The 27,810-nt window shown below is 42.3% G+C and overlaps 2 protein-coding genes across 6 annotated transcripts in view; one reads left to right on the forward strand and one right to left on the reverse strand.

The window, feature by feature from the left end:
* The window catches only part of Nusap1 (nucleolar and spindle associated protein 1), a 54,918-nt gene that overhangs the window by 22,090 nt on the left and 5,018 nt on the right, over positions 1–27,810 (reverse strand). For 2 of the 5 annotated variants that reach the window (XM_021640593.2, XM_021640592.2), the window contains exons 1-2: positions 4,219–4,599; positions 8–76 (exon numbers count right to left, since the gene is read on the reverse strand). In XM_021640593.2, the coding sequence (XP_021496268.1) occupies positions 8–76; positions 4,219–4,335 (186 nt within the window). In that variant the 5' untranslated portion in view covers positions 4,336–4,599. Of the gene's footprint in view, positions 1–7; positions 77–4,218; positions 4,600–6,198; positions 27,807–27,810 lie in introns of those variants that run through there. The other 3 variants (XR_009587368.1, XR_009587367.1, XM_060371599.1) reach the window with 3 other exon arrangements.
* Positions 4,643–13,210, forward strand: Oip5 (Opa interacting protein 5). The gene is made up of 5 exons (XM_021640594.2): positions 4,643–4,946; positions 5,167–5,233; positions 8,859–8,981; positions 12,565–12,646; positions 13,106–13,210. Exons 1-5 carry the CDS (start codon positions 4,643–4,645, stop codon positions 13,199–13,201), a joined length of 672 nt encoding a protein of 223 aa, XP_021496269.2. The 3' UTR covers positions 13,202–13,210.

Genomic DNA, 27,810 nt, shown 5'->3' on the forward strand with positions numbered 1-27,810 from the left:
TACTCACCTGATTTGTATTTTCTCCCCTTGTTTCGGGATTCAGGCGAGCTTTCAAGGCTCTTAACAATTTGTCTGCCTGTAGAAAGAACAGCTCATCATTACAGTCAAAGTCAATTAAGTGAGAAGGCTGTGACAAACACCTCTTTTCTTCTGTTTATTGAATGTATTCCAGTCGGCCAGCTGACTACAACAGTGGCCTGGGCGGAACTGGATTTCACACCCTAGTGACAAAGTCAATAAAGACAAAGACATACATTGTAATACAGTGGGTTAAGTGTGTGAGGAAGCTTTGGCTTCTGTGGCTCAAGAGGATAGATGTCAGCAGGTGATGGGATGTCCCAGCTTTAAGATAGATGTCCTGGCTGGAGCTGCTGAGATCTGAGAATGGAGAAGAGGATCAAACAGAGAACAAGATGGAGAAAAAGCAAAGGAAGCAAAGTAGGACGGATCATGAACTAAATTCAGTATGGCTAGAGCACAATTAATAGGGAGGGGGCTGAGACAGAAGGTGGGAAAGCAGTTAAGAGCACAGTTTTGCTAGCGAGACCTGCCGTGGAAGGCTTCTTGAGGATAAACTTTATCCTTGCAACAAAGAGCAGTCTCTAAAGAGACAGGGCAGCAGGTGACCACCTGATGCTTAGGAAATCAGAACTGTAGAGAGGGATACAAACCTTCTCAGGAATAAATCAGCAGACTAGGAAAACGTTTTTTGGGGGGGCAGTTTCTCTTGTGGGCAGGTGGTAGCATGTAGTGAGGGTCTTACTCTGTCTGGGAAAGACAGACCTCCTAGATTTGCTTTCCATTCTAGGAAAGCTTCCCTTGGTCTTTCCTGAAAGACAAATACTAATCTGACTGGCTTTCTTTCTTTTTTTTTTTGAGACAGGGTTTCTCCGTGTAGCACTGGCTATCCTGGAACTTGCTCTGTAGATCTGCCTGCCTCTGCCTTCCAAGTTCTGGGATTAAAGGTATGTGCCACCACAGCCCAGCTTGACTTTAAAGGTCAAATGTAGTGAGGCATAGAAATTCTATGAGATTTACAGGACTGCCTGGGCTACAGAATGAGACTGCATTTCAAACAATCAAAAATCAAATATATTAAGTTCTTTTTCTTTATGTGTCCTTTAAAAAAGAAAAATAGGTGGTTGGAGAGATGGCTCAGGGGTTAAGAGCACTGGATGCTTTTCCAGAGGTCCTGAGTTCAATTCCCATCAACCACATGGCAGCTCACAATCTGATGCCTTCTTTTGGTCTGCAGGCATACACACAGACAAAGCACCTGTACAAATAAAAAAATAAATTAAAAAAATTTTTAGCTGGCCATGGTGGTCCGTGCCTTTAATCCCAACACTCAGGAGCCAGAGATAGGCAGATCTTTGTGAGTTTGAGGCCTGTCTTCATAGTGAGTTCCAGACAGCCAGAGCTATACAGTGAGACCCTGTCTCAAAATAAGATAGTAAAATAACTATAAATTAACAAAATAACTTTAAACTTTTTGTTTGTTTTTGGTGTTCTGAGACAGGGTATTCTTTGTGTAACTCTTACTGTCTTGGCACTAGCTCTGTGGATCAAGCTGGCCTCAAATTCAGAGATTCACCTGTGCCTGCTTCTAGGATTAAAGGAGTACACTACCACCAATTGGCTTACATTTTTTAAATTAAAATATAATTACTAGCTGGGCATGGGAGCACATGCCTTTAATCCCAGCACTTGGGAGGCAGAGGAAGGGGGATTTCCAAGTTTGAGGCCAGCCTGGTCTACACATTCAGTTCCAAAATAGCCAGGGCTGCACAGAGAAACCCTATCTCAAAAAAACAAACAAAAAACCAAACAAAACAAAATTGTTGTTACACATACCACTAAGTATATAAACACAACCTTCTCAGTCCATGTTTCTATGTTTCTTGTATGTATATGATTTGATACACTTAAGAGGGACTCAACCAGCTGGGTAGTGGTGCATGCCTTTAATCCCAGCACTCAGGAGACAGAGGCAGGAGGCCCTCTATGAGTTCAAGGCCTGGTCTATGGAGTGAGTTCCAAGACAGCCAAGGCTAAAACAGAGAAACCCTGTCTCGAAAAACCCAAAAAGAGGGCTCAACCTCCACTTGGCTCTTTCCTTCTCATACAGCTTATCATTTACCAGTAGTAAACGGTAAAGCTTGAAATCTGCTCTGCCCTTTAAGTTCAGGAATTTTGTTGAGGTGTGAGCCTAAGCCACATACTTCAGCTGTACTAGACTTCTCTGCATGAAGACATCCAGCTATTAATAAAATGGTTATTTCCTACAATGAACCTTACCTGAGGTTTCCTCTCAGACTAAATAATCTAGGTTTGTTTGTTTGTTTTGAGAAGGGTTTTACTATGTAGAGTTGTCTGGCCTGTACTCAGGAGGACGAGGCTGGCCTCAACTCAGAGTTGGCCAAACCTAGGGTTTAATTCAGGGTTGACAAGCCCTTTACCAGCTGAATCATATCCTCAGGCTTGTTTTCAAGACAGGGCCTACAATTTATGATCCTCCTGTCTCTGCCTCCCCAGGGCTGGGATTATAGTTCTAGCATTCAGAAATTAAAAACTATTTCTTTTCTTTGTTTCAAAACAGAATCTCACTTTGTAGCCTGATTGTTCAGGAACTCACTACGGAGAGCAGACTGGCTTCTTTCTCCTTCCCCTGGCGCTGGGATTAAAGGCCTGTACCACTATGCCCAACTAGATGCAAATTCTTGTTTGTGCTCCTGTATTTAGCATGTGTGCCACAGTGCAGGTGTGGAGTTCAGAGGACAATTTTGTAGAGTTAATTCATTCCTTCCATGATGTGGGTCAAAATACCAGGCTTCTGTACCAAACACCTTTATCCAATGAGCCATCTCATTGCCTGACCAGGATACGGTTTCTTAACATACTATCCAAATCTCACCAAGTATGCAACATGACAAGTGAGGTGTCTGAGGCAGATACAAGTGAAGACATTTAGCAGGTCAAGTAACATGAGATGAAGCTCAAGAGCTGACCAGAAGTGTTATTCATTAGCATTAGGACTGAATGGCTGTCCGTATATTGTGGAGAGCACTGCTCTAGGAGCTAGAGAGACTGGTGAGCAAAACAGACAACCTTCTGCTGGACAAGTGGGAAGATACATAACTAAATAAGCTGGAAATAGAGAACACATCAAGGCTAGGACACAGCACCAACAACGTGATAGAGGTGGGATGGGGTGCTCCATTCAGATGGTGGTGATCAGTTGAGATGCAGATGAGATGCGAGGTGACAGGTGTAGGCTGATAAACAGTCACAGTCAGGCCACAGGGAGTGGTTCAGGTCTATATGGTCCTAGCAGGGGGATCCCAAGTTTCAGGCTAGTCTAAGCTGTATGCTGTTTTCCAGGATACTTTGGGCTGATACTGAGACTTTGATAAAGTCTAATTAAAAAAAAAATCCAATCCAGATAGCGAAAGCCTGAAGGGCTAAGCTTTATTCACTACATTGAGGAGCCATTAAACTTAAATAACTAAAAAACATTTCCAAGTACTCTTCATTGCCATTCAGACACACCCAAGGGGACATCGGTGGCCTCATTGTTCCGTTTAAAAACATTTTAAACCATTTGTGATGACTGATTAGACATTTAGTGTAAGTATCAGTTTACTGTACAAATCTGTGCTGTATCCATGTGGGAAATCTCAACTCCAATATAGCAAACCCGAATCTCTCAATGAGGCCCCACATTTCTCTGAACACCTTGCAACTCAGGATTCAAAGACCATACCAGTTTTGAAAAAGCCCACCATCACAACAGTGATTAATGTACGGACGATCATAAAAGATCTCGGTCGCCAGCCATCCCATTAAAGGCCCATGAGAGTGAAGGCACTACAACAGTTCACTGAAGAGTAGTTGGGAATTTCCCAGAAGCCAATTCAGTTTTTTCTTCAACTGCCTAATAACCGGCATAGACAAGTCATTGATTATGCTCTATGACCCTTCATTTCCCCTCTCATTAACGCTTCCATGAAGAGGCTTTTATGGGCTCCTGAGAAAAGTTAGCCTCCGAATAATGTAACAGCCGTGGCTTTTCTTTCCTTTAACACATTCCAGCCACCGTGAACGGAACCGACTTACCCCCAAAACAGCGTTCCCCGGGGACTCCTCTTAGTCTCTTCGCGTCCTGCACCGCGGCTATCCCGCCCACCCAGCTGCCCGCCCCGCCAGCCAGCACCGTACCCTCAGGTTAGCCCGGAGGCCCAGCCTTTTGGCTAAATTCTGCAGGTCACTGTACTTGAAGGAGTCCAGCTCCTCTGCAGAGGGGACGGCCATCGCGTTCTGCAAGCCCGGCGGCATCCAGAAAAGCAGCCGTACAGCTCAGACAGTTCAAAACTGGCGCCGCCGGAGACGTTGCCAAGCCGACCTCTATTTTCAGTTTAAATGAGGACCGCTGTGCGTCCATTGGCTGACCTGCTCCGAGGCGGGGTTTCCGACGCGGGCCCCTGGAGCCGCTGCGGCGCGCTCCTCCTCAGGCCCCACTAATGCGCAGGCGCCCGGCGTACTACGGGCGTGTCCTAGGGCATATCGTCCAATGAGGACGCAGGAAACTTCGGCTGGGCGGGCCCTGGCGCGAGCGAGGAAAAGAGGCGCGGGCTCCAAAAAGATGGCTGCCGGGTCGCCTCGCCCCGTCTCGGTCCTGGAGACGCCGTCCTGCAGCGACTCCTGTGACACGCCTTGCTCTCCCACTTCCTCCATGGAGTGGGACACTCAGGTGGTGAAAGGCTCCTCTCCTCTCGGGTCCCCCCGCTCCGGGGTGGCGGCATCACCTGTCGACCCGCGGCTGCCGGCGTGGTTGGAGCCGGAGAGATGTGCGGTGTTCCATTGCGCGGGTTGCCACGCGGTGCTCGCCGACACCGTGCACCTCGCCTGGGACCTGTCGAGGTCCCTTGGGGCTGTGGCCTTCTCCAGTGAGTGAGGGGAGGGTTGTCATCTGAGACAGACAGACGGAGGCCAGAGAAGTGTCGTATCTCAATGAGCAGGGGGAGGGAGGCTCGGTTTTGTTTTCCTCTCGCGAGCTGAGCTAGCGGCTTAGGCTGAGGTCCCTTCCCCCTGCCCCCTTTTAGGACTTCTATTGACGGGATGAATCTGGTGGGAGGTTTTCCTTTTCAAAACCGGTTTGTCTTCCAGGAGTCACAAACAATGTCGTTTTGTTAGAGCCCTTTCTGGTTGGCATTGAAGGTTTTCTCAAATGCAGGTAAGAGAATTCCAGAGGTAGATCCGTATGTAATTCCTGATTTAATGACACCGAGGAGTACCTAACTGTTGTAGACCAAAAAATCTTTATTTCTGTTATGACATGTTTACTCTCTTCATACAGTATGTTTGAATGATATACTCTTTACCGTTTGAAACATCAACAAGGGATTAGTGAAATGAAAGTCAGTGTTGGATATAGGTTTTAAGATCTGACGACCACACCTTATGAAATGACTAGGACTATTTACATTTTAATTTAACTTGGAGTTTAGAATATAAATCACAGCCAAGACTATTTCTGTAATAATCTCAGAAACTGGAGAAACGATTGAATCTTAGGTGTTTAAGTACTGCTGGTAAGTTATGCATCTTCTCTTGCTAATACTTTCCCCATGACAATAAAGTTATGAGCAAACTCAGGCTTATAGCTGAGGCCCTACCTCCATTCCAAGTTGCCAAACTAGACATTCCTATCCATATAGGAAGGAGTCCCTTCTCTCAACAAGGACAGGGAAGGAGTGGTAGCCTGTTGCCACTGAAATTGTTTGGAGCAAGAGGTAGAAGTGCTCTGAACTGACTCTGAGGGGTGCATGTGTCCAGTAGTGTCATCACTGGCCAGCCATACTGGACCATTCAGATGTGGACATCGAATTGAGATATACTTTGAAATCACACAGTATTTCAGAACCTCTTCCCTTCCTAGACAGGAACTCATTATTCACCCATGCTGGCCCCACGCTTTTGGTGATCCTCCTAATACAGAAATACAAAGATATTTCTTTGTACGACTGTATCTGTGTGGAGAGGGGTGAGAGCGAGCATATTGAGGTCCAAAGGTAACTTGAAGGAGTAACATGCTGGTCCCAAGGGTTAAATTCAGCTGCTCAGGATTGGCAGCAAATGCCTTTACCCCCTAAGTCATTTCACTGACCCTGAAGTAACATTTTTGATATATTTACTTACATGAAATTGTAAAAGAATGTTAATTCAGAACATGGCTGTTCTGGCAAGAGATCACATCCAAATCCTCTAGGTCTGTGTGATCCTGCTGGAGTACAAACACATCTTTAATCCCAGGAGACAGAGGGAAGCAGATCTCTGAGATCAAGTCCAGCCTAGTATAGAGCAAGTTTCAGGTAAAGAAAAAAAGCCAGGTGTGGTGGCGTGCACCCAGAATCCCAGCACTCTGGGAGGCAGAGGCAAGTGGATCACTGAGTTCGAGGCCAGCCTGGTCTACAAAATCAGGACAGCTAAGGCTACACAGAGAAACCTGTCTGGAAAAAAAAAGAAAGAAAAGTTTAGGTCCGGGTATGTTGGTACATGCCTTTAATCCCAAACAATGAAGGAAAAGTTAGTTTGTAGAAGGAAGCACTCATGTTTGAAAGTGGCAGAAACAGTGAAAAATCAGAGAAGACTATCTAGAATAGTATATGCCCAACTCATGAGAAGAGAGAGGAAAGGGAAGCTACTTAGCAGCTTAAGGGGCAATGAGAAAGAGAAGAGGCAGTTTTCATAGGAACAAGTAATAGAGAGACAGGTTGCAGAGAAGGAATTCAGGTGAACACCAGAAGAGCCAGAGAATGAAGAAGAACCAGGAGATTATAGCAGATTGCTGGAGTTAGTTTGAATCCAAGCAGAGCAATTCAGGGCCCAAGAGAGAAGCCAGATTGATTAAATCAGCTGGGGAGGAGACTGAGCCAGAATAGCCTAGCTGAATCAGCCAGCCCAGAGCTCAGAAAGAACAAGAAAGGGTGAGCTAATTAAGCAGTAATTCTCAGAGGCTGAAATATTTTAGGCCTAGTAGGGAGATTGTACGGAGGCTCAACTTCCGGGACTAGGCCTGGGTTAGAAGACAAGGCCACTAAGCCTCTGAGACAACTGAAGCCAGCAAATAAAAGTTACTTAAAGGGGGCTGGAGAGATGGCTCAGTGGTTAAGAGGTCCTGAGTTTAATTCCCAGCAACCACATGATGGCTCACAACCATCTATAATGAGATCTGGGGTCCTCTTCTAGCATCAAAACAGAGCACTCATATACATAAAATAAATAAATACTTTTTTTAAAAAAGAAAAAGTTACTATCTTAATTTCACAAATTCATTTAAAATTTTAATTATAAGCCTGTGGTAACGGCATACACCTGTAAACTCAACACTTGGGGTGGCAGAAGCAAGAGGATCTTTGTAAATTCGAGAACAGCCTGGTTGGTATATAGAGCAAGTTCCAGGACAGCTAAGTCTGCACAAAGAAACCCTGTCTGAAAAACCAACCCAACAAAAATTAATGTACTTTTACAGCTCAAAAGTGCAGTGCTTGCCTAGCTTGTATGAGGTACTAGAATTGATCTACAGTACTTCAAGAAAAAAATACATAGATTTGTTTCACATTATAATTTGTAAAATGTATATTATATATTTATATGTCTATATAAATATGTATGTGCTTATATATTGGTTTCTCAAGGTTGGGTTTCTCTGTAACAGCACTGGTTGTCCTGGAATCACTTTGCAGACCAGGCTGGCCTTGAACTGAACTCAAAAACATCTGCCCGCCCCTGCCTCCCGAGTGCTGGGATTAAAGGCTGCGCCACCACTGCCTGGCCTAAAGATAATTTTACTCTATTTAGGTAGGGTGTGTTTCTGTGTATATTCACATACCAAGGTTCACATGTGAGGGTGAGAGGTCAGCTTTCAGCAGTCCGTTCTCTCCTATTCATGTCCTGAGGTCTGAAGCTTAATAAGCAGGCACCTTTACCTGCTGTCAGTGCAGCCATGATTTCTTCACTGTGTTGTTCATCTCCTTGTGTCCTTGTGAAGGTAAATGGTCGTTTTTACTAAAAAACTTGAGGTCTTGAGATAGCTGTTTCAGTGTCTTTCAATTCAGTAGTTGATTATTAGCTTATGTCGTATGTGGTACAACACTTGTAAATCATATCAAAAGTTTAATCGAAGCACTCTAGAAAATAGATGAGAGTGGAGGAAAAATCTTTATTCTGCTCCACTGCTTGATAGTCTTCCAGACTGACAGATTATAATGAATAGAAATTAAAATCTATTTTCCCTTGTTCTATATAATGGAGAACCAATTGTATTTATTTATTTATTAGAAGTAACTGCCTTAAGTCCTCCAGTGTTCATGATCCAGTGGCCCAGCAAGTTACAGGATCCTAACTTTTTAGCATAGAGCAGGAAAAAAAAAAAACATCATAAGGAGAGTAGTAAATTTCTTTATGAAGTTGGGAGCTGTGAATTATACAAGTAGTCAGAGACAGTGACATTAGGGTCTGGTTTGGTTCTGTATCCCTAGCAGGGTTTTCTTGTTTAGCCCTGGCTGGCCGGTACTCTGCCTCCTGAATGCTAGGATTAAAGTCACCACACCCCCCTTTGTTTTCCTTTCTTTTTTCATCATAAATTCTTATCTCTGCTTTTGTTTTTTTGAGTCAAGAGTCTTACGTGGCCCAGGCCTGTGAACTTGAACTCTTGGTCCTGAACTTGAGCTCCTCCTGCCTCAGCTTCTGAGTTGTAGGGTCACAGATGCTGTCATCATACCTGATGAGGGCAGTTGTTTTCATTTCTTCTCTGGCTTCTCCTTATTTTACATTCTGCTTCTCTGTTTCCCCATCAGCACATACAACCTGTTATTCTGCGATTCCTGTGGGACTCCTGTTGGTTTCCATCTGTACTCCACCCATGCTGCCCTGGCTGCCTTGAGAGGCTACTTCTGCCTCTCCTGTGACAAAATGGTGTGGTGAGTACATAAAGCTATTACTTATCAAATAAGATTTTTAAATTTTTCTTAAAAAGGTTCAGGTGTCTGTAACCAAAGAAGATGCAAAAGGCCAGGTCCTGTTTATTATACACATGCCTGCAAGCATAAAATATGATCCTATAATAAATACTATCATTACTTTAGGTGTTTTACTGTACTGTCTTAAAATGGAATAATTTAATATTCCTTCATTCAGAAAAATTCTAGAAGGTATGCTTTTGCAAAATAGCGTTTTCGTAGGTGACTTGGTTTGCAGCTGGGTCTGATGCCCTTCTCATGTATGGGACTCGGCCTACATGGGACGCAGCCTCCAAGATAGACATATACACATATATTACACCTAACCCAACTCAGCCAGACTTTTCTACCCCTGGAATCTGAGATGAGGGCTGTGTTGGCTTGTCTTATGAAAAGACGTAATACCTGACAAAAACAACCTCCATGAAAGGAGGGCTTCTTGTGGCTCACAGTTTGAAGGTTGTCTTAGATAGGATTTTCTTCTCTATGAAGAGACACCAGGACCAGGGCAACTATATCAGCAGTCAGGAAGCAGAGAGACAAGTGTGTTGTTTTTAGAAACAAAGTCCCAGCTGTGGAGATGCATGCCTTTAATCCCAGCACTCAGGCCGGCTGAGGCAGGCAGATCTCAGTAGATTCAAGGCCAGCCCGATCTACAAAGTGAGTGTAGGACAGCCAAGGCTACACAGATAAACCCTGTCTCGAAATCACCCCCACCCCACCCCCCAAAAAAGTATTAAAGAAAAGGTGTTAGAGCTGAACCACACCACAACCACCTGTTCACAATAAGAAACTTCTTGGATTAAAGGTGTGTGTTAGGCCTGAACCACACCAAACAAAAGACAGGTTTTTATAGTTCATGATCTCGGGCTTCACAGTGGGATCAAATATTCTACAACACAAATGCTAATGAATGTTCAGCTTTCTTTTTTAGTGGTTTTATTTTTTACATACATTTGTGTTATGTGTGCATGTATCTCTGTGTGAGGGTGTCAGACCCCCTGGAACTGAAGTTACAGACATTTGTAAGCTACTATGAGGGTACTGGGATTGAACCAGGGTCCTCTAGAAGAACAGCCATAGCCATCTCTCTAGCCTTTGCTTCCTCATTTTTATTTTTGGCCTATTTTTATTTTTGGCACCGTGGAATGTTGCTGCTCACATGTAGATCAGGCCTTTGCACCTCAGTGAATCTAATCTAGTCAGTTCTTCATGGGCATGCCTTGATACTTGTCTCCCAGCTGATTTCAGATCTTTCAGGGTGATGATTAATCACAAGGACCTAGAGCTGTTTTCAGATGATACTAGTGCTACAGTTGGGGTAACTATTGCACTTTACTCCACATACAGAGAAATTAGCCAATGAAAAAGAATAGTGAAAGGAAGAGTACAGTAATGACTATTTTTTCCCATAGATTTCATTGGATATTATTACTGTTTAATGTATCTAATATTTATACCAATAAAGACATTTAAGGCCTGAACTGAGGTAGAAACTTGCTAGTTCAGTGAGGTAACTTTATTTCCTGTACTATACACAAAATATCCATTTACAAGTCTGACTCTACAACTAAGCTGCTAGCTGTTTGGAAATCTTTGTGTCCTTTTACCTAGCTAAAGCTTACCTTTCTTTTGAGCTCCCTCAAACCCCAGGGTTCCTTTGCTCTCTTTCCTAGATTGTTTTACCTGCAACCTGCCAGCAGCTTCTCTGTTGTTCCTGCAAGCCCACAGAGAGGATCTCTCTTACCTAAAGCTCCTCTTAAAAAGGGGCTCCAAGCCTAAAAAAGGTTGCTCTCAAAAGTCCAAGTGCTTACAGAAGTCTCCAGCCCCTCCCCCACACTGTTGGCTCATCTTGGATGGGGGCTCCAAGCCAATTCAGTAGGGGCCAAACCATACCACTTTACAGTGGGGTAGCTCAAGGTCACCTGGCCACAGAGCTGGTCACTCGGGTCACACAGCAAAGGCCACAAGAGCTCTCCCAAGCAACTTGCCTTCAAAGAGGGAGGAACTTTCTATTCTTCAGCATTCTTAGTTACAGAGGCACACCCAAACTGCACCTCTTTGGGACACACCTAACTACATCTGGCAAGTGCAGTATCTGTTTAGCCTCTCATATTTTGCTAACAATTAGTTTTTCTATATATACAATAATGAATTATCCTATAACAGGATATTTCATCATCATCTTCCTGATGAACATTTACCTTTTTTTAAAGATTTATTTATTTATTGCTTATACAATATGCTGCCTGCATGTGTGCCTGCATGCCAGAAGAGGGCACTAGATCTCATTATAGATGGTTGTCAGCCACCATGTGGCTGCTGAGAAATGAACTCAGGACCTTTGGAAGAACAGCCAGTGCTCTTAATCTTTGAGCCATCTCTCCAGCCCTTAACTTAAGGTATTTTATTACAAGAAGTGCTAAGAAATGTCCCAGAGGTTAAGATTACTTACCATGGCACAGTAGCACAAGCCTTTAATCCAGCACTCAGAAGGCAGAGCAGGCAGATCTCTGTGAGTTTGAGACCAGCCTGGTCCACAGAGTGAGTTCTAGACAGGCAGGACTACCCAGAGAAACCCTGTCTTAAAAAGCAAGTAAATAAGTCAGGCAGAGTGGCACACCTGTAATCCCAGCACTCAGGGAGGCAGAGGCAGGTGAATCTCTGTGAGTTCAAGGCCAAAGGGAGTCTAGGACAGCCAAGCTACAGAGAGAAACCCTGTCTCGAAAAGAAAAAAACAAAAACAATAATACAGATACTTCCAAATTTTCGTATGCGTTTGTAGTGACTTACGTATGTGTTTGTGTGCGGTGCCAAACAGCAGAGCTTATGAAGAGTCATCTTTAACTATGAGACCAGTCAGTGCACACTAGCTTTCCCAATTTTCTGATTTCTCTGTTTGTTTGAGTGGGGAGGTCTGGCTCTTTTGCCTGGCTGGCATACAATTACTATGTGTAGACAGACTCATTTCCATCCTGTGATCCTTGTGCCTGTTTTTCTAGAGAACCCTGACAAATACATAGGCATAGACTATCATGCCTGGCTTCTATTTTCTTCCCAAGTAACTGCTATTTAGGATTATATTTCAAGAGAAAGCAAACCATGGGCTTTCTACAAACACAGAAGTATAATAAGTGAAAAACTTTCAAGCATTAAAAAGCATCTTTTGTTGTTTTGAGACGAGATCTCTATGCATCCCTGGCTGTCCTGGAACTAACTATGTAGTCCTGGCTAGCCTTCAGTTTACAGATATCCACCTGGCTCTGCCTTTAAAGTGATGGAATTAAGGCGTGCACCATTATACCCAGCCTAGAGTGAGTTTTTTACCCATGGTGGTTATTCATGTAATTCTGGGTTTGTTTTTCCTGAGACAATTTTGTCACTAAGAATGGGAAAGGATGAGGCACTTTGTGATGTTAATTTGTTTTTCCAATAAAAATATACCATGCTCCTTGAAGCCATTACGGCAGGCTTAATAGATATTTTAGAGGGTATATCTGGGTCATTGATAATAGTACTAATATTTTCTCTGTTTTCTCTCTAGCTATCTCTTAAAAACAAAGACCATAGTAAATGCATCTGAAATGGATATTCATTATGTACCTCTACCAGAAAAGATTGCAGAGGTAAACTTGGTTGTGTAGATACTTAATATATACTACCTTTTAATTTTTTTCTTTTGGAGATAGTATTTTACTTTGTAACTATGACTGGCCTCGTATTAACTATGTATATCAGGCTGTCCTAGAACTCAGCTATATCCTTTCTGTTAACACAGGCAATTTTTAAGTATACGTGCTTGTTTCCACATTATTTATTTATTTATTTAGCTAACTAGCTAGCTAGCTGCTGTGTCGTCCCCCCCCCCAAGACAGGGTTTCTTTGTGTAGTCTTAGCTGTCCTGGACTCTATTTGTAGACCATGTTGGCCTCGAACTTAGATCTGCCTACTCTGCCTCCCCTAGTGCTGGGATTACAGGTGTCTAATACTCCACCAAGCTTAGATTTATTTTTAAATCTGGTAATTTTATAAGCAGCAAATTGAGGGTTGAGTATAAAATGTCCTCAATCTATGTCTCTTCACAGCTGAAAGAGAAGATAATGCTAACGCATACTCGGTTAAATTCACTGATGAAGACTCTGAAGGAAATGACCCCTGATCAATCTAACCACAAAAACTGAAGAAACAAGGTACAGAACTTTCTCCCTTCTTCAACAACATGGGTTGTTTGGTCATTTCTTCTTTCTTTTTTTTAAGATTCGGTGTGTGTTTATGTGTGTAGGTGTGTGTGCTCAAGGAAGCCAGAAGGCGTCATGGGATTTACTGGAGCTGGAGTTACCGGTTCTTATTGAGCGCTGCGAAATCTAAACCGTACAAAAGCTGGAAGCACACAGCTGATCCATCTCTCTGGATAAGAAATCCCCAGTGGTCTTTTTTAAGACAGGGTGTCACTGTATTTCCGGCTGTCCTAGAACTCAAAGGGACCTGCCTGCCCCTGCAGAGTACTGGGGTTAAAGGCATGTGCCATCACACTGCTTGGTCTTTTATTTTTTAAATACCACTAAGAACGGAAAGGACTGCCAGGGGTGGTAACATGCACCTATAATCCAAGCACTTGAAATACAGGGAGGAAGAACTGAAGCTCAAGGTTATTCTTAGCTACACTTCCAATTTGAAGCCAGCCTAATCTTCATGCGAAGCTGTCCCAGAATCCCAGCTCCTCAGAAAATTGTCTGAGACTATGCCTTTGACCCTGTGCCTCCCCAGCTTACGAGTCCACTCTTGCTTAGGGGAGTATTTTTCTCTTTCTTAATAAACTGTGACTTATCATTTTCAAAAACTTTATTATATTTATTCCACAATGTCTATCTCTGAAAATATCCTTCACTACTATTACCAGTTAGCATGGGGTGTTCCTTTTATCCACTGACTTAAAGATGCAGTTGGCCAGGATAGAGAGATGGGGTTTTAGTGAAGGCACTTACACATGCCAGTTACATGAAAACTGATGAAGACTTGTTTGTTTTGAGCCAGGTTCTCTCTGTGTAGCTGTTCTGCTGTCCTAGAAATTTCTATGTAGACCAGAGTACCTTTGAATTTACACAGATCCGCCTACCTCTGCAGCCCAGTGCTAAAATTCAAGGTGTACATCACCATGCCTGGCTCATGTAAAATAGGTATGTATACTGGGTGGTGGTGGTGGATACCTTCAGTCCCAGCACTCTGACGGCAGAGAGGTGGCTGGATCTTTTGAGTTCAAGGCCAGCCTGGCCTACAGAGTGAGTTCTAGGACAGCCAAGGCTACACAGAAAAACCCTGCCTCAAAGAACAAAACTAGTAGCTATACACACCTGGAATCCCGTACTCGGGGAGGCAGAGGCAGGAGGATCTCTGGGAGTTTGAGGCCAGCCTGGTCAACAAAGAGAGTCCAGGACAACCAAGGCTACGCAGAGAAACCCTGTCTTAAAAAACCAAAACTACAACCCCCTAACTACGTATGTTACATGTATGTGTGTGTACATACATAGCACACATATAGTACACTTGTATAGATTATGTACATATATACATGCATGTGTATGTAATATGTATTACATATATATGTAATAAGTATCAATTGATAAATGAGTAAATTACATAGTAAACACTGCCTTTTGCTACTGTTTTTAAATAAGGTGTCACTGTGTAGTCCCACTTTGAAACATGTTGTGTGGATCAGGCTGGTTTTGAAGAGAAATCCGCCTGCCTTTGTCTCCCAGATTCTGAGATTAAACATGTGCTCCACATGCCTTTGTGCCTGCAGAGGCTGTAAGATCTGGAACTAGAGTTATAGGCAGTTAAGGGTGTTAGAAATCGAACCCCAGTTTTCTGCAATAGCAGTAACTGCTGTTACCTGCCGAGCCACCTCTTCAGCCTCACAGAATGGAACCTAATATATTAATAATACATTGAATCATTTTTGAGGCAGGATCTTTCTCTGTAACCCAGACTTGCTGCTAACATGGCAATTCTCCTGCCTCAACCTCCTGAGTGCCTCGTGGGCTACCATGTCCAAGTGTGGACTTTTAAAATACATATAAGTGCATTTACCTTAACATTACCATACTTCCTTTATCACAGTTTAAAAACTGTTGGTGTCATTGTGTGTATGTTGCTGGGGTCTCACACAGTTGGTAAAGGCCCTGCCACTCAGCTACATCTTTAATAACTATTTTAAGAAACTTCTGGGTTTGCCATGTTGAATGAGACTTTCTATAGAAAATTAAGTGCTTAAGCCTGACTCAGATTAAGCTGGGCATCACATCTGTGTATTTACATATACATATTTATGTGTATATCCAGGAAATATATTTTCCTCACAAAATAGATGCCCCCTGTAGAAAAATTCAGTTTTGTTGCAAATATTTCCCTTCCTTTTTGGAAAAAACCATTTTTTGCATCTGGAGGTCAGATGACAACTAGGAGTCATTTCTGTCCAGAGGATTGAACTAAGGTGGTCAGGCTGGTGGCTCAGCTCCTTTACCCGCTCAGCTGACTTGCTGCTTCTTTCTTTTTTATTCTTAGGTTTTTCTCTGGCTTTTTAAATTACACTTGTGTGGGGGCATATATTTGCCATGGCTCACATGTGGCATCAGGGGCTTAATGTCAAATGCCTGTACTTCTGAGCCTTCTCACTGGTACCCACTTCCATTTTTGAGAGGCACAGTATAACATGCTGCTAAGTGAGCAGATTTTAGAAAGAAACCCTTGATATTCAGACTGTGTTCTAATTGTTATTAGTCATGAACTTGAACTAACTAAACTATTCTGTTTCTGTGTAAAATAGGAGTAAAAACAGTAACCACGCCTTTGTTGAGGATTATTTGAATTAATACTGGAATAACTGGTTAACCCCATGAAAGAAAAAATAAATTGAATGCTGTCCTATGAAAATCAATCCAGGCAGTGTAAGATCTGCATGTTAAATGTGAAGATAGAACTCTGAAGAAAAGCTTCATTATCTCACAGTAGAAGAATGTTTCTTAAGCATCGCTCCTTTGAAGACAACAGAACTTTAAAATACAGAATTGCAACTAAAGCAACATAGAGTGAAAACCTGAGCCAAAGCAGAAAATGTCACATCTAAACAACAAAAATGCAAAATACAGAAGCTGTAGACCAACTGCTGTACATCAGGACAAGTAACCCACTTACAAACTGGCAAAATACTTGTGCAAGCATTTTAGAGAAGACACTGGGCTGAGGAGTGTGACTCAGGTAGAATACCTGCACTGCGTGCACACAAAAGCTCCCACACTACAGGAAAAGGCTAAGGTTTGAGAAGTGTTACCCAGCCTCACTACTAACGACCAAAAAATAAACACCAAATTGGTAAATTTAAAACGTACCATGTAAAGACAAGGAAGAAGCCCTGTAAACTAGTACAAGTAACACCCTGGCACAACTAGCGGCCAGTCTAGCACAGCTTATAGAGACTGAAGACACACAATGGCCACTGCGGCCAGTCTAGCACAGCTTATAGAGACTGAAGACACACAATGGCTACTGCAGATCACAGCCTAATCTCTAGGCACCTGTATCAAAAACATGCAGCAGGCTTTCGACAACGCTTGCACAGCAGGCTCACAGTCACAGTATTTGTAATCGATAAACCCCCGTCATGTTTCTGTAAGAGTAGTGTGACTAGGACAGGAAGAACCCCATGTTTGTGATGTGACTAGGCATGGCAGAACTCTCACTAGTGCAGACTGTTGTATTGCTTGTTATTGGTGTTCCTTCTGTGGGTTTTTGTTAAACTAAATGTTTCATGCCATTTTTATATCTAACTTGAAAGAAAATAAACCATTAAGCACTCAAGTAAAAGATGTAATGTAGTATATAACTGCTCAATGAAATCTGGCAGCTGCCATGGATGCAGTGGCCTTTACCTGTCATACTAACACATCTGAGGCTGAGACAAGGCAAGCCTGACTAGAGATCTGCCTCCTACTATCTAAAGGAGCCTTAGGTCTCATGGTTGACTCTAACATGTGTGTTTGTCCACATCCACTTTAACATGTTCCCAGCTGTCAGAGGCCTAGGGCTCAGGAGGGCCTTTTATTCCCTGAGGATATATATAATTTATGGGGCAAGAAAGACATTTTCTTTGGTGGTGTAGACACTGGTAAAGTGCCCACGCTCCTGTAACTAATGAAGCTCATTGGGTAACACACAAAAAACATGAAAGCAGAAGAGGAGCTGTGGGTAAAAGGTAACTGGGATGTGGGAGATGTATGATCTAAATACAGTATATGTATGTATATATATATGTGTGTGTCTATATCACAAAATCCTTTGTGTATGTTAATAAACACTTTAAAAAAAGATACATGTCTTTTTGAGCCTTTGGTAGCCTGGGTAGTTCAGGGACGCGGCTGTTGGCTTTTGGACTGGAAGAGAGGAACCTTGAGCTCAAAGGTTCTGCTTCTCTCAGGAATGGCTAGAGCACTCAGGGTGAGGCCCATGTGCTGGGCAAGGCTCCCGGTCTCACCAGAGGAAGTGGAAATGAGTTTTTCACTGGGTGTTATGTTAGCTCTTTTAAATAGATTGAAGGTAGCAGGTGTGGTGGCACACGCCTGTAATCTTAGCACTCTGGGAGGCTGAGGCAGGCCATCCTTGTGAGTTCAATGCCAGCGTGGTCTAAAAAGTCCAGGACAAACAAAGATACACAGAGAAACCCTGTCCTGAATTAAGGAAGAAAGAGAAGATTGCAAGTATCAGAAGGCCGGAGTTCCAAAAGCCTTTGACACCGCAGTGCTGCAGCCCTCTGGTAAGCAGCTGTATTGATGGCAGGGGTGTGGGCAAAGGCAGAAACAAGGCCTGGTGGGGGCTTCTCTGCTGGGCAGCCCCAACCTGTCGGGCAGGCTCAGTGGCGACCAAGGGAGATGTCGCCTGGCCAGCAGCCAGGCCCCAGCAGTTTTCAGGGAGGGGAGGCCTTTCCCCAGAATAAATGTCTACTCTGTCAGGAAAAGCTGATGGTAGCCAGCAGCATGTTTATTCCACGTGAAATCAGGACTTACAAACCTTGGGCAGTGGGAGAGGTTCTGAGGGTGAATGTGTTAGATTTGCTGGGGCTAGAGATGCCAGGGTTACTTGACTCACATAGCCACACAGCCTGTCGTAAGAGGGGAAAGTAGCCCTTAAATATCCTATAGGCAGGGGAAGAACTTCAGCTACGGCTAAAGGTCATTGGTTGAAAACCAAGACACCAAGATATCTCATTAGCATAGGGTTGGTGGGTGTTTCCAGGAATCCCCAGCTGCATGCTTCTCAGACAAGATTTGGGTTTATAATCTCCCTGAAGGCTATGTGATGCTTCTCAGAAGATGTTGGGGTTCCCCAGATTAAGCAGAGAGGTAGTCAGCCATATTATACTGAGCTCAGAGGCTATCCGGAAACGTCAGATTTCAACCTTAATGGCAGGGTCCAAAAGATACGTTTCTTTCGGAGCATGCTTTGTTTATATAGGAGTGCTGAGATGCATTTTATAATTCCACTTGACCCTGTAAAGAATTTTAAGACCCAATCCCCACATACATACCAGAAACATGCTGATATCCTAACAAGGTTTGATGGAGGTCCATGTCACACAAAACTGAGTAACAGGCCTGTGCCATATCAAGGCTTGAAGAATGGACACGTCACAGGTATGGATGCCGGTATCTTACATGGAACCTCTGGAATTTACTAGTAAATTTTGCTCATCACAGCACTGAAAACCCTCAAGTCCTTTAGCAGTTGGGTAATAAGGCCAATTGTTTGTTTCTCTTTGACAACAGCCCATCTTGAAGTTTCTAACCTCTTTCTTTAGGGGATAGGGGAACACCTGTCCTTTCCTGTAAGTAATTACAGCGTCTACTTCTGGACGGAGGCTTGGACCCCAGGCTAACCTCAGACCTGTACACTCAGGCTCTGAACGGACCCTGCTGCCATCTTCCAAGTGCTAGGGCCGCACATGCACATCACCATGTCCAGTCTGCAACCTGTGTTTACATTTATTCTTTGTGCAAGTGTGGAGTCAGATGACAAACTTGTAGGAGTCATTTTCTTCCTACAATGAGGAAGATCAAACCCAGGTCAAGCTAAGCAACAAATGCCTTTATCTGCTGTTTTATGCTCCCCTCCCCCTTTTAAATGTGTTAAATCTTGTTAAGTAACCAACCCAGTGCATCTTGAAAACGACTTCAGCTCTCGTGTCATTCAGCTTTAGTGTCATTTTCCTTGTACAAATGCCTGTGCCAGGAGTATGGAGTAAATGGGAGGAGTAAATGGGAGCAGCAAACTTGAGCACCCATTGGGATACAAGAGCATAACTGAGAATGCTGGAGCCAGTGGGACAAGTGGTTGCTATGCTGCTGTCACTGACTGTCTCAAAGGATGAGGCAGCTTCACCATGACTGAAGACCAACCCTGAGAAAGTCTTTGTTCAAATCAAACAGTCCCTGATAGCCCTCTGCCCAATACCTATGGCATCCTGGCCCAGTTCTTTTCCTCCCTTCCCCCCCCCAAGACAGGATTTCTCTGTGTAGCCCTGGCTGTCCTGGAACTAGCTCTGAAGACCAGGCTGCCCTCAAACACAAAGATCTGCCTTCCTCCGCCTCCCAAGTCCCGGGAGTAATTTAATGGCACCACCACTGCCCAGTTTTCCTTACCAGAAACTAAGAATTTATCTAGATGAAGTATAAGGTGGTCCTTGAAAGGGAAACAAGCTTGGTTAAGTTAAAATGTGATGTTCCTTCTCTTCAGATGGTTATATTACCACTGAGCAGAAACTACCACAAGTATTAAACCCAGAAAAAAAAAAAACAAAAAACAAAAAAAAAACCCAACCCTGACATGGTGATACACAAATTTAATCTTAGTATCACAAGGCAGAGGCAGGGAGAGCTCTGTGAGTTCAAGGCCAGCCAAGGCCACCTTGTCTCAACTCCACTTCCCAGCCCACCACCAAAAAGAAAACAGACACCTAAAGCCTACTTTAACCTGGCCCATGGAAAGGCTGCTTTTTCCATTGTAACAATATTACCTGAAATTACCCATTTCAAAGTAGCAACACACAATGAAGTTTCAGTGCATTCTCAGCTCATGCTTTATTGCTAAAAATATATACATACAGGTGCAGTTTCAGGCTCTCACAACAGTTCCTTTTCCAAGGAGTCAAATTTCTTCAAAACTCCCAAAGATGCATAGATTAAGAAGCTGCCTTTTGTAGTGTGCTTGACACGTTCAATGAAGCTCTTTAAACATCACCTCATACACTGATGGCGCAATGGAAGGTACAAGGAAGAGCAAGCGAACAGTGACACCTGTGCTTGAAGGGCAGAAAACTCAACATTCTCTCGAGTAGACTACTCTAATATTGTTAATTTTTCTTCACTAAAGGGATGGCTGTGTTTAAGGTTAATGCCCAGATTAGTAATGTTGCTTAAAGACTGACAAAACACTGACCAATCACCAGTGTGCTCCTTGGGATAAGGTGCTGGTGCTGGGCACTAGCCCCAGGGCACAAGTGTTCTCCAAGAGCTATATCCCAAGCACAAAAGCATATTTCAATTAAGGACACAGCACACCACTAGCAAAGGTGTCAAAATGTTTTGAAAAATCACCAGTAATCATAACCATATTCTCTACTTTTAAGGTGTTTGTAAGTGTGAGCTCTCCCAAATATCCATCTAATCTTCCTGTGTGATGTTTTGACTTTAGTGTACTATTAGGAGAGAGTGCTAGAAGGAAGAACTTTGACCTTACATCTTTATTGGCTGGTATGTGGCAAAGAATATTTCTATGTGGGATACATCCTATACCTCAATTCCTGTGTCTCAGTGGAAAGCAAACATCACACTGACAACTCTATTTCCAAAGGATGGAACATACCTTTCTAATTGAAATCCTTAACAAAGTACCACAACAACAACAAAAAAAAACACAAAATAAATTTGAAACTATTTTTCCATCACATAACATGTAAATTGGATTGAACCCAGTGAAGGTTTTATCTGAATTCTATTTAGGCCTTTCAGACATTATAAATACTTACTATTTGTCAAACAATTTGTTATTTGGATCATTTCAAAGTCATGAAATTCTTATGCAACCCCATGAGGCTTTTTTGGTAGTGCTGGCAATTGAGCCCATTCTCTTAAGCGCTCTGCCACTAGATCATACTTCTGCTCCTTTTGCTGCTATCAAGCTGATGTTCATTCAGGCAAACAAATGTCTCTTTTGGAAGAGAAACTTGACCTGTTCATCAAGTTTTAGGCATGATATGAACTTTGAGCAACTCTTCTAAAGTAAAACTCCAGTTTCACAGTTGTAAAATCAGCCACAGGTGCAATCAGCAGAACAATGGCAGGACTTCTGCAGCTCTACAAAGATGCTCCTGCTGCAGGCAGGTCCCTGCTGACAGTCAGGCAGCACCTTCCGGAGCAGATGCCTCAGCACTGAAGAGCAGCAACAGGCACACACCTTGCCCTTCACTTCCAAGACACTAGCTTTCCGTGAGGGAGTCTGGCTATCGCACTCAGGCTGGTTTCTGCCTGTGCAGGAACCGCAGACCATGCATCCGGCTCAATCTATAGTTTTAAGAAACCCCAAATTTAATCTACATAAATGTAATCAGGTAAGTACCACAGCTATCTGGTTTACACTGACTACTGTCGTTTCTGAAGGAAGATGACTCTACTTAGCCTCTCCCCACTCTTCCGAACCCTGCACCATCCTGATGACAGCAGCTTATGCAGCATGCTTAGTTTAGCTTTTATGCAAACATGCTTGGGAATAAATAGAGCTAGGACACAGAGTCAGCACTGCTTGCTGTGTTCCTAACAGTTTGAATGTCTTGTGGTTGCCCCTTGTTTATCTTGTACTTCCAATTTTCAATGGAAGTAAGACAATCTTTAATTAGAAGATAAAAATAAAACCAAGCCATTGGTTTAAGTATCTATTGCTTCATTATTGATAAATGCATATGTAAATTTACTAGTAACTACCTAACAATGAAAAATTTCAGCCATGCATTAGAATGTTAGCATTCTGGAATCAGTTATGGGCCTGCCACTATTGCTTACATTTTCAACCAGGCCTGGTTTTAATAAACACGCAAACCCTTTGATTCAGAACCATGGGAAAAGCAATGATACATGCAAAACTTCAACTGAGTATGTCAAATTCTTTACAGATGCAGTCAGGTACTCCATTATCTACTACAATGGTGCTTCAAAACAAAAACAAGTCATACACAAAAAGGCTAAACTTAAGACTTCTATTTAGCCCTAAAAGGCTTAGCTAGAAAGCCTGGCCCTTGGAGGGTAATGAATAGTTTACAGCCCTGGGGGGGGAAAAAAAGGAACTGAGGTGACCGTCTTTAAGGAGCAGTAAGTTTTCCTGGCCACTTATCGGGAGCTGTAGGGGTAGTAAGGATTCTTAGGCAGAATGGTTTCTTTTCTGATTCACATTAATGAACAGCTCCCTGGGGAAAAGTTGAGGAGCAGAGCTAAAACAATGTAAACTCAAGCAGTAATGCCCTGAAATTTGGCATAGCCCTCTGCATTTTAAAACTCTTGGCCAAGGGGTTCTTCCAAAATGGTATAATTACTAGCCAAGCAATGTTCTGAATAAACTAGAGTCAGTTTGCTTGCACCTACAGCACCATGAGAATGTAAACTCCTGAAGGCTAGGGGTCTCTTCATATATTGCATATCACAGTACATAAAGAGTAAACAAGAGACTACAGTAAGATTGAATACTAATTACCACACATTTGGAGACCACAAAATCTTGTAGCATACTTTTGTATTTAGAACCACAGACACGGCTGTCAAGGGTAATCTCCGCTGTAACTGAAGTAGCCACGTCTCCATGATCATGCAGGTGTTCTGAATATTGCTTGGTTGTCCCAAAACCTAACACGGACAGCACGGGACATTTAAAGAGAAACTACACTTAATATAGCCTTTTCCCTACCCTTAGGCTTATAATAAAATAATTCATTAGAGTCTCAGATCTACAAAACTACTTTTACTTTTTTCCCCCCTGGGAAAACAAAGGAACACGGACCCAGATCTTTTCAGGAATGTTCAAGGTGCTAAATGGCCATGATGTACATGAGGTAAAGGAAGTGAGGAGTCACCCAGTTCCTGCTTACATCTTGATGTGAGTTGTATGACTCCTCAGATCAAGAAAGAAATGTGTCTGCTGGGTTCTCCTTATTAAAAGAATAAGCAGTCACACACAGGCCACAAGCTTATCACATACACATATCCAACATTCAGATAACCCCCATCCTGGGTACTGCCCAGTTATTTTGTTCACCTTTAATTCCTAACTTCCTTGATTCTAAGGACAAGGAAAACAGCAAGTTCTCGAGGCTCCCCCTCTCCTCCGAAACATACCAACCACACACAAAAACACACTTTTCCTTTTGAAAAAGTAGCCAGGAAGCCAATGAAAAGATTATAAAGCATCCATCATTCTACAGTAAATAACTATTAGTAAAAAAACAATTTAAGACCCCTACATGTTGGCTTCACTGGGACTGTAGAAGTACATTTGCTTCCAGATTAAGCACTAGAAAGATTTCAACAGCTGTAAACTCTGGGAAACAAAAATGAGGTCTTTAACACATATACGAAAGTTGGTATTTTTTTCACATAGATATATTCATATACATTCATAGTTTAAATGCTTCTTAACCGAGGATGTATTTTCCCTTTTATGGAACTCTATAAAACTGCAGAGCCCCACAAACTCAAACAGTAATCACTCAACCATATAATTTACTATACATGCGAAATTCTTATTGCTACTAAATTCCACCTCTTCAACATTATTAGTTCATTTATGGCTTTTATTTCTTGCAATAGGAAAATGTCCTTTCCTATGTACTGTGCTACTTTATATGCATTACTTTTTCAAGTTTTTTTTCCCTTTGTTTCTTAAATTTAAATGCTTTTCCGAAGCAGATTCTCCCAGGTGCTAACCACATACTTGAGCTAAAAAGTACAAATATTTCATATTCTATAAGGGTCTATTCCTGGGTCCCTGTATATATAAAACGCTACACTAATACCTACCATATGTGGGAAGTTTTACAATTCTTATCATACTAATATAATAAAGGTTAATAAATCCTAGAATCTCTTTCCTTTTTTTTTTTTTTTTTTGAGACAGGACCTCAGGTATCCCAGGCTGACCTCCAACTCACTATGTAGCAGAAGATGACCTTGAACTCTTGATTCTCCTGCCTCAACTTCCCAAATGCTGAGATTACAGCATGCACCACCACACCCAGCAGGACTCTAATTCTAAAATTAAAAAACAAAAATAAAACACTCCAGAAAACTTCTAAGTTTTCTAGTTACTAGTTTCCTAGGCAGCTTTTAGAGGTAGGAATTCCATTGTACAGAAAACTTTTGTTTTTCAGAACAAAGCAACTACTTTATTTCCATAAGGAAAGAAGAAAAAAAGGGAAAGCTGTCAACAATTACCAAAGGAGAGACCAACTCACTTCTTGGCTACCTACAGGGGCCCCACTGAACTACCAGTTCTCAAGAAAAAGTCTGCAATCAACACCAAAGTCAGATTTGGAACTGGGCAAAGCCTAGAGTACCAGATACTCCAAACTGCTGATAAGGTTCTGCAATTTGCATACATGCTGCAAACAGGAAAAAGTAAACATTCCAAGCAATTAGCACAGCATCTCAGACATGCAAAATAAAAAATAATTTTCTGGACACAAAATAGGAAAAATGAACCAAGACATACAAGCAAAGACAAAATAAGAACAAGCTAGCTTCAAACTAAGACAGCAAGACAACCATGAAACAAGGCCTTGCTTTGAGGGCTGAAAAGCTACAAAGGCAGCTATTTCTAGCTACTGTCTGAAAGGCTAACACTCCCTCAAGCACAATGTTTCCCAATGTGAACCCACATTGCTGTTCTGGCATTAGCTGTTTGGCCTTTATCTCCTAGTCCCAGGGAGAATATCACAGATTCATACACAAAAAAGTAAAGGTCTAGGATTTTCCACTCTTTTTACACTATTGGTTATTATCAATATTTCATCTTGAAGTTTAAAATTATACTAAATTCATGCACTAACCCTAACATAGCACTACAATATGCTACCAAGCACTACTGCTTACAAAACTATACACATCTCAAAATGGAAGACATTGGTGATTTTGTTGTTCTTAAACAACTTGTAACACTTGTCCACAAGTATTAAAATATACATATATATATATTTATATTGCACATATCCCATTTTTGTTTAGTAACTTCAAAAGAAAAAACATGGAGAAGGGAGGAGGCACAGCCACAGATGGAGGAATATATTTAAAAGGGTAGCTTTTGCTGCTATTAAGGAGAAACCCAAGTCAAGACTATAAATGGAAACATACCACAGACCAGGCGACTACAGCTGTTATCTACCCATGCTGCAAAACGCCATTTGATGCTAACAATGCAGGATGCAGGAGCTTCTCCCACAGAGAACAGAGAACACTCACTTGAAGGTTTAGGCTAAAGCCCTGAAGCATCTGGAGCAAACGGATGACACCTCCCCAGTGGTGACAGCCCATGCCGGGGGCAAGGTGAAGGATGGCTCAGGCATCTGTGAGATGTTCTCAATCACCAACTGCCTTCCACTGCCTTCTAAATGAAAAATATAAGTGGCTGGGGCACTTAGAAGAATATGGGGTTTTTTTTGTTTGTTTGTTTGTTTTTGAGACAGGGTCTCTTTGGCCTTGATCTTGTGGCCAATCTTTCTGCCTCAGTCTCCAAAATGCTATGGTTACAGGTGTGAGCTATGAAGCCCAGACATTAAGGTTACCTTTGTTATTTCTCTAGTGTTTTATCATTATTTGCTCTCATTAATAGGTTATTTATATAAATATTTTGTGAAAAAATCTCTTAGTATAAATTCAAATTTGTTGCCCAATCTGACTAACCATGAATGTTCAACATCTCCCAATATTGATCACTTCTATGACTCAAATTTACAGCACCTACAGCACAGGAAAACTGTTCCAGAAATCAGCTCTGACAACACCTGTTCCTAATTCATCTTTCTCTGCTGGTAGCCACTGCAAACCATGGCATCCGTCCTCTCATGCAAAAGCCTGGCATCCCATATAACAGACCCTGTTGATTTGGAAGCAAAGAGATGTTTCCACGGTAGTTCCTTATAACGCAACTGTTAAAGGAAAAAACAAACACGCATCACTTCTTACTGGAGCTAGTTTTCTTGAGTTTTCCCCCCTCCCCCAGGCCCTGCATTTCCTTTAAATCTACAGTGATTGGCAACAATATCCATACTTCTTATTGGAGCTGCTTTTCTTATTTGAAGTTTTGTTCAGATCTCAAAGTTCTTCCAAGATTATAGTGAACCAACTACAGGTCTGGGAACACTGTTTCTGAGGCCCATTCTCTGGTAAGATAGTTCAGTTCAAACTGGGAAAATTTACCTGAGTCCCAGAATTTCAGCCTAACATTACATAATCACCTAGAAAAATAAATGTCCAAGTACCAATCTTGAGTTGAAGGAAGTTATTTCTGCTTTTATAAAAAAAATGCAACTACATAATGTAAAAACGCTTAAAAGTCAGATGATGCTACATTAGACATCTTTGCTTCTTTTTCTTAGAAGAAAGGATTTATATGCCACGTGTTATTTTTTCTTTCACTCCTGTATGTCCAAAGCTGAAGGCAAGTAACACTACAGGCTCTGTCACATCTCCTTAAGTGAGAGACCACATTTGCCACTGTCCTTCCAGGCAGAGCCACATGGAAAATCCAAGTCTCACATGCTACATGTGATTCCACAAAAAAAGAATATAAAAGTGGTGTTACTGGGATCAGTTTTTTCCAGCTGTTCTCACCATGAAGCCCAAGCCTGCACTTCTGGTCTTCCTATCTTGCCTCCCAAGCACTGGCAGTATGAGGTGAGCATCACCCCATCCTGTGTTTTCTTCTCACTCGGAACTAGCCACAGGGGCAGGTGGTCCCTCCTGAGAATGATAAAGAGAGCAAAGCAAAGCAGATGAAACCCAAACATTTAAGACCATCACACTGTCCAAAGCCTTCTCATAAATGACAAGTTTCTTCTCCAAGAGAAAAATCTTGTTTAAAAAAGGTGGATTTGTACTCATAAAAATGTGAATCTGCACACACAAACTGCAATGGTTTTACTCCCATGTGAGACCAAACCTGGTATCTTGCCTTTCTGCTTTGATCTTATAGATTTGTTTCTGTCCAGAAAATCTGTCAATGGATGAGCGAGGATTTAGATCACAATTCTTTCACCTCAAATTATAATAAATACTTGGGATCTACCACTGCAGTTTCAACTGTGCTTATATCATGTTAAAGTCGGAAGACACTTAAACAATCTGGAGCCACCCACACTTGGTCTTTGTTTAGTCTTGTTTGGAGCGTTGAATAAGGGGACACTTCACGCCACACAATCTAAGCACCTGTTTCAAATTAAACATCTTTCTACTTGCAACCGTGTTTTTCTGTTTATAAAAACTGCAGAAGACCCAAGCCAGTTGTTTTCCTTCCTGAAGTCAAAAGGACATCTGCCTCCTCAGAGCTTCTCTGTGTCGAGTCTGAGGTGAAGTAAAGGAAAAGCAGTCTTTCCATCCCAAACCACTGAGGTAATCTGTAGAAAGACATCCGAATTTCACTGGGGAAGGCAGCTGGACAGAAGAACCAGGACACCGCACTGAGAAGACAACATAGAAATTCCTGG

The sequence above is a fragment of the Meriones unguiculatus genome, chromosome 18 (assembly GCF_030254825.1).
Source record: "Meriones unguiculatus strain TT.TT164.6M chromosome 18, Bangor_MerUng_6.1, whole genome shotgun sequence".
NCBI lineage: Eukaryota > Metazoa > Chordata > Mammalia > Rodentia > Muridae > Meriones > Meriones unguiculatus.